Source organism: Haliaeetus albicilla, chromosome 21 (assembly GCF_947461875.1).
Source record: "Haliaeetus albicilla chromosome 21, bHalAlb1.1, whole genome shotgun sequence".
In the NCBI taxonomy this organism is placed as follows: Eukaryota; Metazoa; Chordata; class Aves; order Accipitriformes; family Accipitridae; genus Haliaeetus; species Haliaeetus albicilla.
This window is the reverse complement of record NC_091503.1, coordinates 11,508,687-11,523,261: the sequence shown is the minus strand read 5'-3', so window position 1 is coordinate 11,523,261 and position 14,575 is coordinate 11,508,687. Positions and strand designations below refer to the sequence as shown.

The 14,575-nt window shown below is 40.7% G+C and overlaps 1 protein-coding gene across 1 annotated transcript; it reads right to left on the bottom strand.

Moving 5' to 3' along the window:
• Nucleotides 1-4,193: 4,193 nt before the first annotated feature.
• MC4R (melanocortin 4 receptor) lies at nucleotides 4,194-5,941 on the bottom strand. Its single transcript, XM_009923701.2, has one exon. It carries the CDS (start codon nucleotides 5,527-5,529, stop codon nucleotides 4,534-4,536), a length of 996 nt encoding a protein of 331 aa, XP_009922003.1. The 5' UTR covers nucleotides 5,530-5,941; the 3' UTR covers nucleotides 4,194-4,533.
• Between the last annotated feature and the right edge of the window lie 8,634 nt (nucleotides 5,942-14,575).

Below are 14,575 nucleotides of genomic sequence, written 5' to 3'. Positions count from 1 at the left end.
AATTTCTGGACAAACAGTGAAGATTTAATCCCTAAAGGAATGTTTTCTGAGAGCTCCTTCCAGTGGGATTGAGACTGCAATTTTTATTCAAGCCTATAAGCAATACAGTACATTATAAATAACATCAGGACCAAAGTTCTTTACCAGAATTCATCTTGAGAATGAAGGAGCCCCCAATGAACATGGTGTATAATAGGACCAGTTTAACAACAACAAACTAATTGTAGAGTTACACCAATAATGTGTACTCTGCACATCTATTAAAGGCATAACTGAAGACATTGTTGTGGCTGCACATTCAATAACATGTAAGTCCATCAGTGCATTTCTCCTTGCTTCCAGATGACAGCATGTTTCAGTTTGTGGTGGGTTGACCCTGGCTGGGTGCCAGGTGCCCACCGAAGCCGCTCTATCACTGCCCTTTCTCAGCTGGACAGCGGGGAGAAAATATAACAAAAGTCTCATGGGTCAAGATAAGGACAGTTTAATAAAGTGAAAGCAAAGGTCACGCGCAACAGCAAAGAAAAACAAATGATGTTATTCTCTACTTCCCATCAGCAGGCGATGTCTAGCCACTTCCTGGGAAGCCAGGGCTTCAGTACGCGTAGTGGTTTTTCCAGAAGATAAAAATGCCCCCCTTCCATCTCCCTTTACTTAGCTTTTATATCTGAGCTGACGTCATATGGTATGGAATATCTGGTTGGTTAGTTTAGGTCAGCTGTCCTGGTTATGTCCTCTCCCAAGATCTTGCTCTGCCCCAGCCTGCCATTGAGGGGGGGCAAAAATGTTGGAGAGACAGCCTTGATGCTGTGCCAGCACTGCTCAGCAGTAGCCAAAACACTGGTGTGTTATCAACACCTTTCTAGCTACTGATGCAGAGCACAGCGCTACGAGGGCTGCTATGGGGAGTATTAACTCCATCTCAGCCAGACCCAATACATGGTTGTAGAGGGGATCTTGGAACATCATTCAGAATCCACTCTACTGAGACCAACTACAGCCTCCTAAGTGCTTTTTGGAGTCCTTTGCTTTGTTCAAAAACTACTTGAAAGCTAAAGAAATGTCCCTTTTGAAGAAAGACATTTGCTTCAAAAATTTTGTGTGTCATATTATAGCCAGTTATTGAGACAGGGTGGAGAACACTACCATCAATTCCCAGCTCAAGCAGACTGTCTTCTAGGAGGCTGAGCAAATCCATTAGTCCCTTTTCTCCAGCAGAAGTGAAAATGTAAATCTTTATACCTGTAAAGTAGAGACAAAACATTTCCTCATCACAGAGGAACATGCCATGGTTACATAACATGACTAAAATGCTAAGTGCTAAAGTGGTTAGGGTCCTAGATATTTAAAGAAAAAAATCTCATTTTCTTAGAAGATTTTCAGATAGAAGAACAAAGCTCCAGCAAATCGAATGTGGAAAATAATCCTCCACTGTCTCCACTCTCCAGCAAGCTAGATGAACTTACTTATCTTTCACAACACTAATTTCTATGGCTCTCTGCTGGAAAGCTGCTAGAGCTATAGGCAAACAGAAAATGATTCCACTACTCAGAAGGAACAGAGTATCTGGGAATAGGAAAATTTTCTATGTAGGAGGTTTGCCAGCAATTTCAATAAATTAAACTCTAAAAGATAATACCATGAAATGAACGAGTCCTCTTTAATTAAAAACTCCATTTAAAAAAGTATGTATATACATTTAGCTTTATAAAATAAACACAGAAGAGCTGCTAAGAAGGCTCAGAGTTGCTAAAACTCTGGAATAAGCTAGTTTTAAAAATTAGATTTCTAAATGAAATTTAGAGCTTAATGGGGTCACAACTGTCTTGACTAGTCTTAGTCCAAATATGCACAAAAGAGATACACCATTTTTGGAAACTACAAGAAAACCATTGATATAAATTAATTATTTGTCTTCCCTTTGGGTTGCAAAATGAAGTGAGACTGTTTGTTTTAAGAATCAACTGGGAGTTCAGGAAGTAATTTACAGAAACACGGCCTTTTCAGAATTCAGATGTGTTTAAATTAAATCTCTGGTCCTTGTATAGCCAAAGGGGAGAAAGAGAGACTTGCAAGGTAATGTTCAGAGCACCTAAGGTAGTATCTTGCTCATGTGCCACTTTCCAGTGGACCCTCTCTGCATCCATGGACTACAAAGGGAATATCTGGAACCCAATATCATAATTTACAGTCCTAAAATAGCTAAAGAAAGTAAGGCGAAACAAAGATCAAGTGTCTTGTTCAAACTGGCATCAGCAATTTCTTGCATTATTGCCAGAGCATTTTTGCATAGCTGGCATCATGTCTTGTGGGAGAGGGAAAGGCCTTTAATAAAGTCCATTGGATTTTTGGATGACTAGTAATTTAAATACTTTCTTTTTTTTTCTCCCCTTGAGCTTTAATCCTCCTTCTTTGGCATTTTTTTTCCCTACCCAGTGGAACCAGGTAGGGATGTACTATTGAAATGTTTATAGTTTCCCTCAGAAGAAAAGTAGAGTTAATGTAGTAGACATATTTCAAAATCTTCCACACTGCAACCATTATCATGTGGTGATATAATTTACTAAAGCTGAAAGAAGGTAACAGGGGTGTGTTGCAAGCACTGTGGTGGATGGAGTGGCCCAAGTGCAAGAGTAGGGTGTAGGAGACCTGATTTGTCTACTTCTGGTCTACGGAAGGACTTTGATGCACAAAGTCAAATGACTTTCTTACCCTCCATGTAAGCAAATTGAAGTTAAAGATCCTGAGACTCAGCTTAAGTCCTTCATGCTCTTTGACAGAGGACCAAATGTTGTCACACTTTTACGATATCCTGAAGAGTTACCCACAACTGGAAGATCAGCTTCTGTCTGGAGAAGAATCCCAGGTAGCAAACATTGGGCTCTCATGAATAACTTTTCAATGTATGTCTTTCTTTAACAAGGGAATAAGCAGCTTGAGTGAACAAGCTGTTTCCAAGAAAATTAATAGAACTGCTCATCCAACTAATACACTACTCATCTTGGTAAAACTCAGGCATCCAGGATTAAAACCTAAATTATTCTTTACATTTAATTTTGAATTTTTAAATCAGAACTTTCCCGGTCTTCTACCTGTTTCCACTATGTTTTTATACTCTCTGGTAATACATGCATTAATTTTTCTATGCCCTTACATAAATGGTGATATTGTTGAGGTGTTAAGGAACATCTTCATGGAAACCTGTGTACTCACATTTATACTTTAAACACCTCCAAACATGCTAAAATCAGGGACCTGAGGTCCCTATCATAAGCTGTGGAGGGAAAGAATGGCATTTTAACATGAAACTGAGAACACATCAGTGAGATGCTTGAAAAGGTGAACTGACTTCAAGCAGCAGTAACACACAGGGCTGCCAGATGCAGAGTACATGTTTACAGATTCGTCGGCTAGCATCCCTTCCATGTGATAGCATTGTCCCCACAAAGCTCATATGCTCCACAGTGTGGTCTGAGGTTCTCAGGCCAAATTAACACATGCCTAGACTCCACCATAAGGATCCTGGCAGTGGATCCCATCTGCTAACAGCACACTTCAGAATAGAGGGCAGCTTGTTTCTAACAAGGATGTATTTTCTTCTGAAGCACAGAGCCTTTGTTCCCCACAAAACCTCAGAACAAGGAAGGACTGAACGTTCAGACTGAACTTCCCTCTTCATCTTCATCAGATAAATCTCTCAGTGAATCTTTACATTGGTGCTGGCACTGTCAATGTTAATACTATACCTGCTTCATGGCTGAATGGAGGGTGCTAGACTACCTGGAAGCCAGTTTAGCAAATACATCCAGGGCTAACTGATGCTCGAGGGAGCAATTTCAACTTTGCAAAAAGGTACTCTCAGACGTAAAGCAATCATCATCTTGAGCCCCCTCGCCCCCTGCAAAACCCGAGCATTCTATTGTCTGTGTAGCAGGCATTTGAAAAATCTTATTGTTGTAGGCAATAACTGTAACAACAAACAGAATTGCTGCTTGTGGAGTAGGAGGAAAAGAGTTCAAAATGAATGAATACAACTCGTTGGTTGCAGTAATCCTTATGAAAAATCTGCTTTCTCATTCTAGAGAACCTCTAATCCACTAGTAGAGAAGCATATGCTCTATTTTGAGCTGTATATAATATAATGTATAGCTATAATTACTTCAACATAATAAGGTACAGTATCAGCCAATACGTACTGTAAGACAGGCAAGTTATTTATTTGTTACCAGTTGGAACATACAGCTGCTTATGTTTGCTTGTATTTCACATTCATCATTACATTTATTTGCTTACTTACAAACTGGTATGAAGTGCTACTTCTCTTTCCAGCCAAATAAATTACAAACTGCAGATATCACAAACATTATACAGAAATATGAATTACACGTGAATGGGCTAGAAGGATGAGAGGGAGGGGAGACAGAAAGAGGTCCTCACTCTTAAAGATTTAAACCAATTTCTGCTGAGAAAGAGAATCTGAAGGCTTGGAACTCTGTGCTGCATGTTGTGTATACAGTAACGTATCCAGTCAGTTTAATATTTGCCAGGGAAATCACAAAGCCCTCTCAGGCTACAGCAGCATATAATCTCCTTGAATGTTTTCCTGAGCTCCTGACTCCGGAATGCATAGATAAGTGGATCGATGATGGAATTGCACATGATGAGGATGAGGTAGAAGTTAAAGTGGGACATGAAGCACACACAGTAAGGGTTGTAGGGGCAGGAAATGTAGAAAATCAGGTGCAGGAAAAAAGGAGCCCAGCACACAACAAAAACTCCGATCAGGATGGTGAGAGTGATGGCCCCTTTCATGTTGGCCCCTTGGCGAATAGGGCCAGTTCCTGGAAGAACAGCAATCTTTTTGATATGCATCCGAGCCATCATAAACATGTGGACATAGAGGGATGCCATGAGAATGAGCATAGTGAAGAACATGCTAATAAGGCAGATGATGACAACACTGCTGTCAGAGTAAATGATGAACAAAATGCCTGAGACTGTGCAAGCAGCCCAGATGCATGTGATGATGACCCCTACGCGCTTCACCGTCATGATATTATGGTACTGGAGGGCATAAAAGATAGTAAAGTACCTGTCCACTGCTATTGAGAGGAGACTGCAAATTGATGCAAGCAAGGAACTGCAAATCACTGAGTCAATGACATTGTCAATGTTTATGGTAAAGCTCTGTGCGTCTGTGTCTGTATTGTTTAGCAGCGTGATGACAATAGTTTCTGATCCATTAGATACACTCACTAGCATGTCAGCCACTGCCAAGCTACAGATGAAGAAGTACATGGGCGAATGGAGGTTCTTGTTCTTGGCTATCGCCACAATGACCAAGACGTTCTCCAGCAAGCTGATGATGCCCAGAGTCACAAACACTTCGGGGGATACAAAGAGTTGCTCGTAGCAGCCTCCCGAGGAGTGGCCCTTTGCATTGAGCTCGCTGGCACCTCCGTGCAGTTTGTAGCTGTGATTCCAGAAATGGAGAGGCTGGAGTGTCCCGTGGTGCTGGGTGAAATTCATCTTATGGAGATCCCCTTTCAGCTTCCTGCTTTTAAAACTCCTGCTCCTTTTGCATTCCTTTGAAAATCTTCATTGGCTTTTCAGCTTGGGAAGGAAAGAAAAATAAGCCAGCACCGAGGCAGGCAGCAGTTCAGAACACTTTGACTGCTGTTACAAAATAAGGTTTCAAACTCAGAAATACTGGTTTACCCTCTCACAGACGCAGTTTCTGATCATCATCACATTTACCTTGGTGATCTATGTCACAGAGTCCCAACAGTCTGTAAGTTTGCATCAGATTCTCCCCTATGGTCAGTTCCTGTTTAGTTCACTGGTATGCTGCAAGGCTTTTTTGTTCCCTTCCATTAAGAGAGGCAAATATAAAATGCCCAAGTGACTGCTGCGGAGCAGAAACTAATTTCAAACTGCAAGCACCAGTCTCGCTGTCAGCCAGTGCATGCCGGCTGCCTGTTTTATGGTGTGTGGAGGAGAAAAATATTCAGGGCACTCTCCGCCTCTGCTTTGCCTTCCAGCCAATGGGGCTCAGGAGCCGCACAAACTCGAGGGGCTGCTGATTCTGAGCCTCTCTGAAACATCACACGGCACAGTAGATTCAGATGCAGCACGAGCTACCGGTAGCTACAGGAAAGCAGATGGGCTACCAGAGATTTGCTTCCCTTCTTTAACTTCTCTGAACAGTATTTTAATACTGATTTTTAATTAGCAGTCTTACAGAACTGTACTAGCAATCTGACAGAATTCCTGCAGCTGAACCGCTGGCTTTTTATTTTTCAAACTGATTTACTCTTGCCCCTTCTGTGGTACAAAGTTGCTCTGCCTTGTATATGCAGCAAAATAGGAAAAGGACAAGGAAGAAAGAGAATACTCATTTTCTCTTGGCTCTCTCTCCCAGATCTCCCTTGCATTGCTAACTTTTCTATGCCATAGTTGTCCATTTGCAAGATGTGTTGTTGCAAGGTTGCATTATACTTTCTAAGCTTTTTATATTTTTTAAGAAATGGAGACCATCTAAGGACAAAAACCAGAACAAGGAGCCAAAGTTACAAATGGCTTAATAAATTGTCCTCAAGAGAGTAATTTTTCCAAGGTAATAGCCTTCTTTATCATCTTATTTCCAGGAAGGAAAAGCTGATAGAGTTGATTGCAGAAGCCCTGTTGCCATCAGGAATTAGGTTGTTGGGCAGAAAGAGAAAAGTCAGTATTTAGAATAAATGAAGGAAAGCAAATTGAGACAAAGTTGCAACCTCTAAGAAATGGGGCTCATACAATGGTAATGACACAAAGGCATCAATAAATCTCCTAAAAGTCCGTCCAGAGGGATGTCCCTGTACTGAGCGAGCATAAGCTGAAAGTCAGCTTGTGTGCAGTCTGCTAGGGAAAGCCCTTGAGAAGGAGGAAAATAATGCCAAATTAATATGAAGAGACAGGGACAAAAGGGTTTTTTTGCTGTTTCCTCTTCAAGCATTGCAACTGAGGATAGAAAAACAAAGATACTGAACAAAGCCTAAAGTACAGGTGGGTCTTAAAGCTATGGAAGCTATAGGAAAGTCAGTCACTACACCTGAGAGTAATGTTTGCAAGGAAGTTGTTTGTATGAACATTTCCAGTCAGCTACCAGGAAGGCTATGGAGGGGCCTGTATCTGATGCAAGAGTCTATCTTCTTCAACCCCTCAAACTTTTTTCATCTTCTATGCATTAGTTGGTTTTAAAATGAACAGCTCTAGAGATACAGAAATACAGCATGCGAGTGGAAGCACAACTATCTGTATTCAACACCCCAGCACCAAGGTGAAGCATGATTTTGCTTTCACATTTGGATTTGCTATAGATCTATGGTTATAAAGACCTATATCAGAAGAAAAGCCTCAGCCAATTATTTCTGAGCCTTTCCCCAGACAGATTGCTTCATAAAACTGAAACATGAACGTCCAAGACAAACAAAATAACTTGCGGCACACGAAATCCCACATTCATCAGTTTGGAAAACATCATTCACCAGCAGTATCTTTGCAATGAAAGAATAGCTTGCTGCTGAGAGGGTGAGATTTACTTTCCTATCAAGACATAATGAAAGCCAGGATTCAAAAAGATTTATTATCTAGTTCCTGATCCCTGGGCCAGTATACACTAACTCCTGCCACAGACAGGACTAGCATACCTAACCCTTAAGGACATAGCTACTATGCGAGAGCAGTGAGAAAATGTATATAAAGACTGACGTGGGTGAGCAGCATCTCCCCAGACAAGGTATTTTTCTACACCTGCAGCCTGAAATGTGTAATTTTAAAGTTATCCCAGGGAAGCAGCCACTCAGCAGCCCTTCCTTCATCACCCCCCTTCATGCTGGAAGTGCCCATGGCACAGGAATCTCCCCTTCACCTACTTAAGTGGAGCTAGGGCATGAGATTTTGTCAAGAATAGAGAGAAGCTATCTGTCTCTGGAGGATACTCCCCTGTTTGCTCCAGCTGTCTGTCTGTCTATCCCTCCTCTGGCTCCTTCCTTTCTCTGCACATTATCTCTTTTTTTATCTCCCATTTATCTTTCCATTTGCTATCTCTCTTCACTCAGAAGCTAACCAGACAATGCTCCACGCTTGATTTTTCTCTGGACCTGGTCATAAAAATGCAACATTGGTTGTAACAAAGGAAAGAAAAGGACAATTCTCTCTCACCCACGGCCATCGCTTACCTTAGAACTTCCACTTATGCTCTGCATTCATGGGGCAAGGTCATTTTGGTGTGTTAGCCACTCATATTTGTGGGATGAGGGTACATGCCTGGAAACAGTAGACTTATGGTAGCTTAGCAACTCAGTTGAAGGACTGAAGAGGTGATGTACCATTAGCCTACTCTGACTAGAAAGCAAAACAAATTATATGAGCACTTATTTAAAAAAGAGAAGATGTATGTACGTCTAAGTACTTCTACGGTAGAAGATGGATACATGCCTCTGGCTCCCACTTAACAAAAAACAAACCATATAATGTTAAAATTGTTCAAAGGTTCCTAGCTCTCTCATGCCTGAAAATACGTCAATATTTCAATTTTTTTAGTCATAGATAACAGGAGTATTGCCTAATATACATTGCCTAAACTGTTTCTTAAACTTTAAAAACCAAAGCTGACCTAATATTTCTTTCAAAAGTGGTGGCTGACAAGCTTTACAGCACCATGGAAAAACAGCCATGGCTGCAGAAAACTATAAACTGGTAACAGTGACATACTAATATGAGCTCCAGCTCTTAAGAGAAATAAAACATCAACGGAGATTTGATACCAGCCTCCCCTTTTAACATAATGAGGAATCATATGATAAAAAATATTATTTTGACCTGTTTTTAAAAATGTCCATTTTAAGACTTCATCCTACACAATTGCCCCGTGTCCTATGCTCTGTTTCCAGCTACTCCCTGACACCCACCCTCCAGACAGGGTTATAGCCATCTCCACGTCACAACATTTTGAAGAGCTGAATTATCCTCTGACAGTTGCTTTGAAAAGTAAGAAGAAAGCATTCCCTGGAATCAGTAATAAGCAGATAAAATCCTGATAGTGGTACAGGAAGACAGGCAGAGACACAAGCAGGGTCTATAGGTCCACTATGGAAGAAAAAGAAAGGTAGAGGGAGTTAGCAGAGGTACTTCCCTGCTCAAACACACATCTGAGATCTCTTTGAATCCCATGTCCCTGTTGCTCAAGCACAGAGGTGATATTTACCACTTCAACAGCTGCCAGTGGAAACAGAGGAGGGGTTTTGAGAAGCTGGGTAGAAGAAGAAACCAAAGCAGCAGATTATTAACACTTAATCAGTCCCTCAGAGTTGTGCAAATATGCCAGTACTGTGCACAGGGTGCTGTTGTATTTACATGCACAAGCATAATTGAAAGAAGTTTTTGATACATATGCTCAGATCCCATTTTTCAGTGCATTCAAAACCTCAAGTCCATATCACAGTAAAAAGACTGTAGTATATTTTAGCATGCTGATTTTGAAATTAAAAGGAGCCAAGCAATTAAACTTTGGAAGCTGCTCTGAGATTTTAGCCTGCATCATATCTCTGTATTACAGCAAAGGCAAATTCCACCTAACACTCAAAAGACTCACCAAAAATGGTTCAAGTAATGCAATGTACTTTTCCATCCTACTCACAGATGTCATTGGAAGAAGCATTTCTTTGATTCTTTCTCGCTCCAGTAAATTATCATATGACCAATATGGAGACACTTGTTTGTTCTTGTATTTGGACTGGTAGGTTTTTTTAAATTGGTCCTTGAATGTATTGTTTTATTTTCCAGCAAGTCTGATATAGTCATGAAGAGACATATCAGTACAGACCTGACTATCATAAACTTCACATGCTACCCTAGGATATGTAGGAATACAGAGAAGTGGCACTGGTTTTGGATGAAGTAGAGGTGATGTCTGTTCCAGATAGCAAAGAAAATCGTCATGGTAGAAGATGGCTAGTTCTGCAGTATAGAACTTGAGATGTCTATGTGTTATATTACTTCACAGAAAATAATGTGATTGTAGACCAAATAAATAATTATTCTTTGTGCTCGTACAAACAAGTTCAAAGTAGAATTAATGAATCAGTGAAGGGTCTTAGTCAATCAAGAATAAACTGTGTAGTCAAGCTTCCATTCAAAGTCACAGAAATGTTGGTTGGATTGGACTTCTGGAAGTCATCTCATCCAGCTTCTGCTTTGAATGTGATTGCCACCAATACTGGATCAGATCAGCTGTGGCTTTGTCTAGCCAAGTCTTGAAAACTTCCAAGAATGGAGATGCCACAGCCTCCCTGGATAATCTGTTCCTGTTCTGCATTGCTTTTCTAGTTAAAAAGTTTTTCCTAATCTGAATCCCCCAAGGCTAGGTTACATGCACTACAGGAGAGGCAGAGGGAGATGGACTGGTAAAGGTTGTTGAAGAGGAGGCTAAGGGGTGATCTAATAACAGATGAATCAAATCTAACAGCTAATGAAAGAGAAGGTACAAAGGTTATAGGGCCAAGCACCTCTTGGTAGTGCCAGGGAATATAACAAGAAGCAGCAGTCACAGATTGTGGTTTGGGTATGTAACCCAAGTTCCTGCCCATTGTGACAGCCCTTTGATGAACCATCTTCAGTTTCTCCATGTCCCTCTTGCACGGCGGGGTCCAGAGTTGAACACTGTTCCAGGTACAGCTTCACCCATGCCAAGAAGAGGGGGATAACAACCTACTTCAATCTGTCAGCTGTGCTTCTCCTAATGCAGCTGAGTGCCTGCTTTGCCCCATTTGCAATGATAGTGCACTTTTGGCTTATATTCAGGTTGACATTCAACATAACCCCTTTGCTGTCCTTTTCAGCAAAGCTGCTACTCAGGCAGTCAGTGCCTGTTGCATACTGATGCATAGGGCTATTCCACCCCATACAAGGAGCTTTGTACTTCTTGTTCACCTTCATAAATTTTCTGTTGGCCCAATACTCATGTCTCCCAATGTCTCTCTGGATCAAATCTCTGCTGTTTAGTATGTCCACCATTCACCCCCTCAACTTACTACAATCTGCAAATTTGGGGATCGTGCGTTCTGTATTAATATCCCTGTTAGTGATGGAGATATGAAACAAGCATTCCCAGTAAAGACACCAATGTACTCCATTTGTTCCCAGCTATCAGCTGGACTGTTGCCCAGTGTTCAGTACATTGATCACTTCCTTTTGAGACCATCAGTCCAAGCAGTTTTCAACCCACCTGTGACATGCAAATGAAACACTGGTCAGTGGAAAACTGGTCTAATACATTTTCATCTAGCCCTTTATTTTGGAGTGCTGAATGCCTTGTAATCTTCGTAATTTATTTTTAACCTTTCTCACTTGAGGTGAAAGCAGTTTTTAAGTCAAGAAGCTTCAGCGTTGAGAGCAGGAGTCTCTGTTGCTTGCCTCTTTTCCTCATGTCTGTTAGAAGAGCAGGAGAACTCTTTAGCCAATCTGGCCACTGAAAAGCACAGAAATGTATATTCTGCTGGCAAATGATACATTTGCACTTACTTGAAGATGCTGTAAATGTGCAGAAGTGGAATGTTTTCTATTAAAATGCTATGAGGAGCACAGAGGCTTTAAGCACTTAACTGTTTAAATCTGATCTCATTTCTATTTTAGGCAATTGCTGTTGTGATTGTGGAGATTGTTAATTCGCAATCAATGCAGCAATCACTGTCCCTGTCCTAGTCTTTTCACCACCATTCCATCCATCCCATGTAATAAATTTCCTTTTACTTGCTTGTAGATTTAGGTGCTTGTTCAGACTCATCTGAAGCACTTTGTTCAAATGACTCCACAATCACCTTAGTGTTGATATCCCTCTCCAAATATCTCTCCAAAAGACATACAGCAGCATGCAGGATTAAGTACAAATTAAGCATCACCATTCATCTAGATCAGCTAACCAAAAAACAATAATCCTGAATTTGTGACTTCCTCAGTTTGTTCTATGCCATAAATAAGCTGTTAACTTGGCCTTTTCCATTGTTCATGACCTTTGTATATAGATACAGCAGAGGAAATAATTCTAACAACTACATGCTCTTCTTCACTGCCTATACGCTTCTGAACAGAACGGTTTTCAGCACTACCCTTGCTTCTCTCTAGATCATGAGATCATTTTATATTAGGAAGTTTAGAACAATCTTAACTTTTCCAGTTTATCATATTCAGTTTTCTGCCATAATGATATTCAGTGTTTTTCTGTGTGAGAGTTGCAGTAGCATTTTATTCTAGCAGAAAAACGATCTAGTCAGTCCAGCTGTCTAACCATGAAAGCTTGAAAAATGGTGTGTCTCATTATAATGGAATGAGAAGTAGAGAACCAAGGCAGAAAAATTGACAGATCATCATTTAGTGACAGCCCAAGGTTGCATTGTGACAAAAAAGCAGCTGTTTTGGATGACGTCAAGTCATTTCAATTCAGTTTTTCAGAAAAGTCCTCAGAGTGGGGGTATAACCTACAGTTAATGTGAGATGGAAAGTTACTAACTAGCTTGAACTTTCTCTTCCAGTCCGCTCGCTTCTGAGGGTGATTGTTGTTATTCCAATAGAAAAGTCATATGGCCGCTTCTTCAACTCATACTGTAAAGTGACTGGTGCTATACGTGCAAAAAGATTATCAGGTTTGCAATACATTGATTAGAAGCCTCCATAAATCAGGATTTTTTTCTTGTCTGAATTAAGGAAGCTACCAGCAGCTGTGGTCAGGGCCCTGTCTCCAGCGTGTGCGCCATCCTGTAGTGCTGGATGGCACGTGCCCTTAAAGGCTTATGCTTGCAGAGTTTGGGGGGCTAAAACCCTTTGGTGATGGGGGGGGGAGGGGGCAATTACATGGAGTTAGATCTGAACATGTCTGATAAAATAGGAGGGAACATTAATCCTACAGAAACCATAGTTTGATGGAAACTTGATGCAGAAAAAATATATTAAGTAAGTACAGTCAATTCATTCCAAAAAACTCCAAACAACCTACCACTCAGTTTTGTAAATTTACACTCCCAATGGTTTACAGTTACGGGACCTATGTTTGCATCCACCTGGTTTGTGTTTAATTTCTATGGTTTTAAGAATGCCAGCCTTTACTTGCATACCAAATTCCGTGTATTGTTTCACTTATACCTTACTTCTCTGATTATGCATTTTGTGCATATGACAGGTTCACAAATTACTAGACTATTGCTGTTACCATGACATCATTTCTTCAGTACCTTTACAGAGAGAGTTTTGTGCTTAGTAGCCACAGTACAAGATGCATAATTTATGTCTGGAGGGGCTTACATATATACAGTTACTGAAAACCAGGTTATTTTAACCCTTCCTGAATGTTCTGCACATACACACACACAGACACACACACATCTTTATAAACACTTACTTCTGTGTCAGTTCCTTATGGTGCAGTCATATTCTGTATTGCCCTGTGCTCTCCCATATAGTTCCATGTACAGGAGGTAGGAGCTACTCCTCAAGAAAGCCCAAAGCAGCTTGAGCTCTGTTAACAGAGGTAGCCTCCAGTTGTGTGGCTGCATAGTGGACTTTCATGACTTCCATTGATTTTGATAGCTCCTGAAAGCACTCTGGTTTTTAGCAGAGACAAATCCTAGATAGACTCTGCCAGTTCAGCAGGGAGTGCTTAACCTCCTCGTGAATTGTTTTCCTCCATAGGAATGAAATTATTTGAAAACAACTAGAAATACTGGAGTCATAATCTGGTATAAGACATAAAGTAGAGGCACTGAGTCATATGACAAATGAGTGAGTTGGCCAGCAGCGGTCTCAGGATAAGACTGTAGATTAAAGGACAAACCTGAGAGTGCTGTCTTGAGGTAAGCACATCTTCACTGACACGCAATCCAAAATTGTCACTGTTTTCTCTAAGAACTGGGCACAGAAAGGGAAAATACAAAATGTCTAGACTTTTGAAGAGCTATAATGCGTCTGCAGTTATTTGGTGTCTTGGAAATCTCTTTACATCAGTCATCAACATATGGTGACAAGAATACCCCATTTCATCTTGTGACAACTGCTGCAACTGCTGGTACTCTTTTGAAGATCTCTGGTACTTTAAAAAGTCTGAATTAGAAGACTGTATTGATAGTGAAGCTGACCCACTGGAAAGCAGAAATAGTTTATTTGCAAAGTTCTCACAGAAAAAGTCATCTTAGAAAATTCAGGGGCATGAATCAATTCCTTTTTTGAATAGCAGGGATGGTCTGTGTTAGGTCATTACTCAGAACTTCTAGTCCTCACTGAAGGGTCATTTTCATTAAACTCAGGAAGAGTCTCCCTTCTTTTCTTTTCAGGATGAGGAAGTATGCACTATAAATCCTTTTCCTCTCTACTGCTGGAGTGCAGATTTTATGGCTGCCTGTGACAGAGGCTGATAATTTTCTGTCCAGCAGACTTTCATGGAAAGGAAAGGGTGAATGGGTATATGAGAGCAGTGCAATAAATTAAATGGAGTATCTCTTGCATTTATGGTGTTCAAAACTCTGTATTCTAAAGGTGTTAGAAAAAG

Bases quoted from the DNA above. Each gene is read 5' to 3' on its own strand.
- MC4R (XM_009923701.2), bottom strand. From the start codon at position 5,529: ATGAATTTCACCCAGCACCACGGGACACTCCAGCCTCTCCATTTCTGG.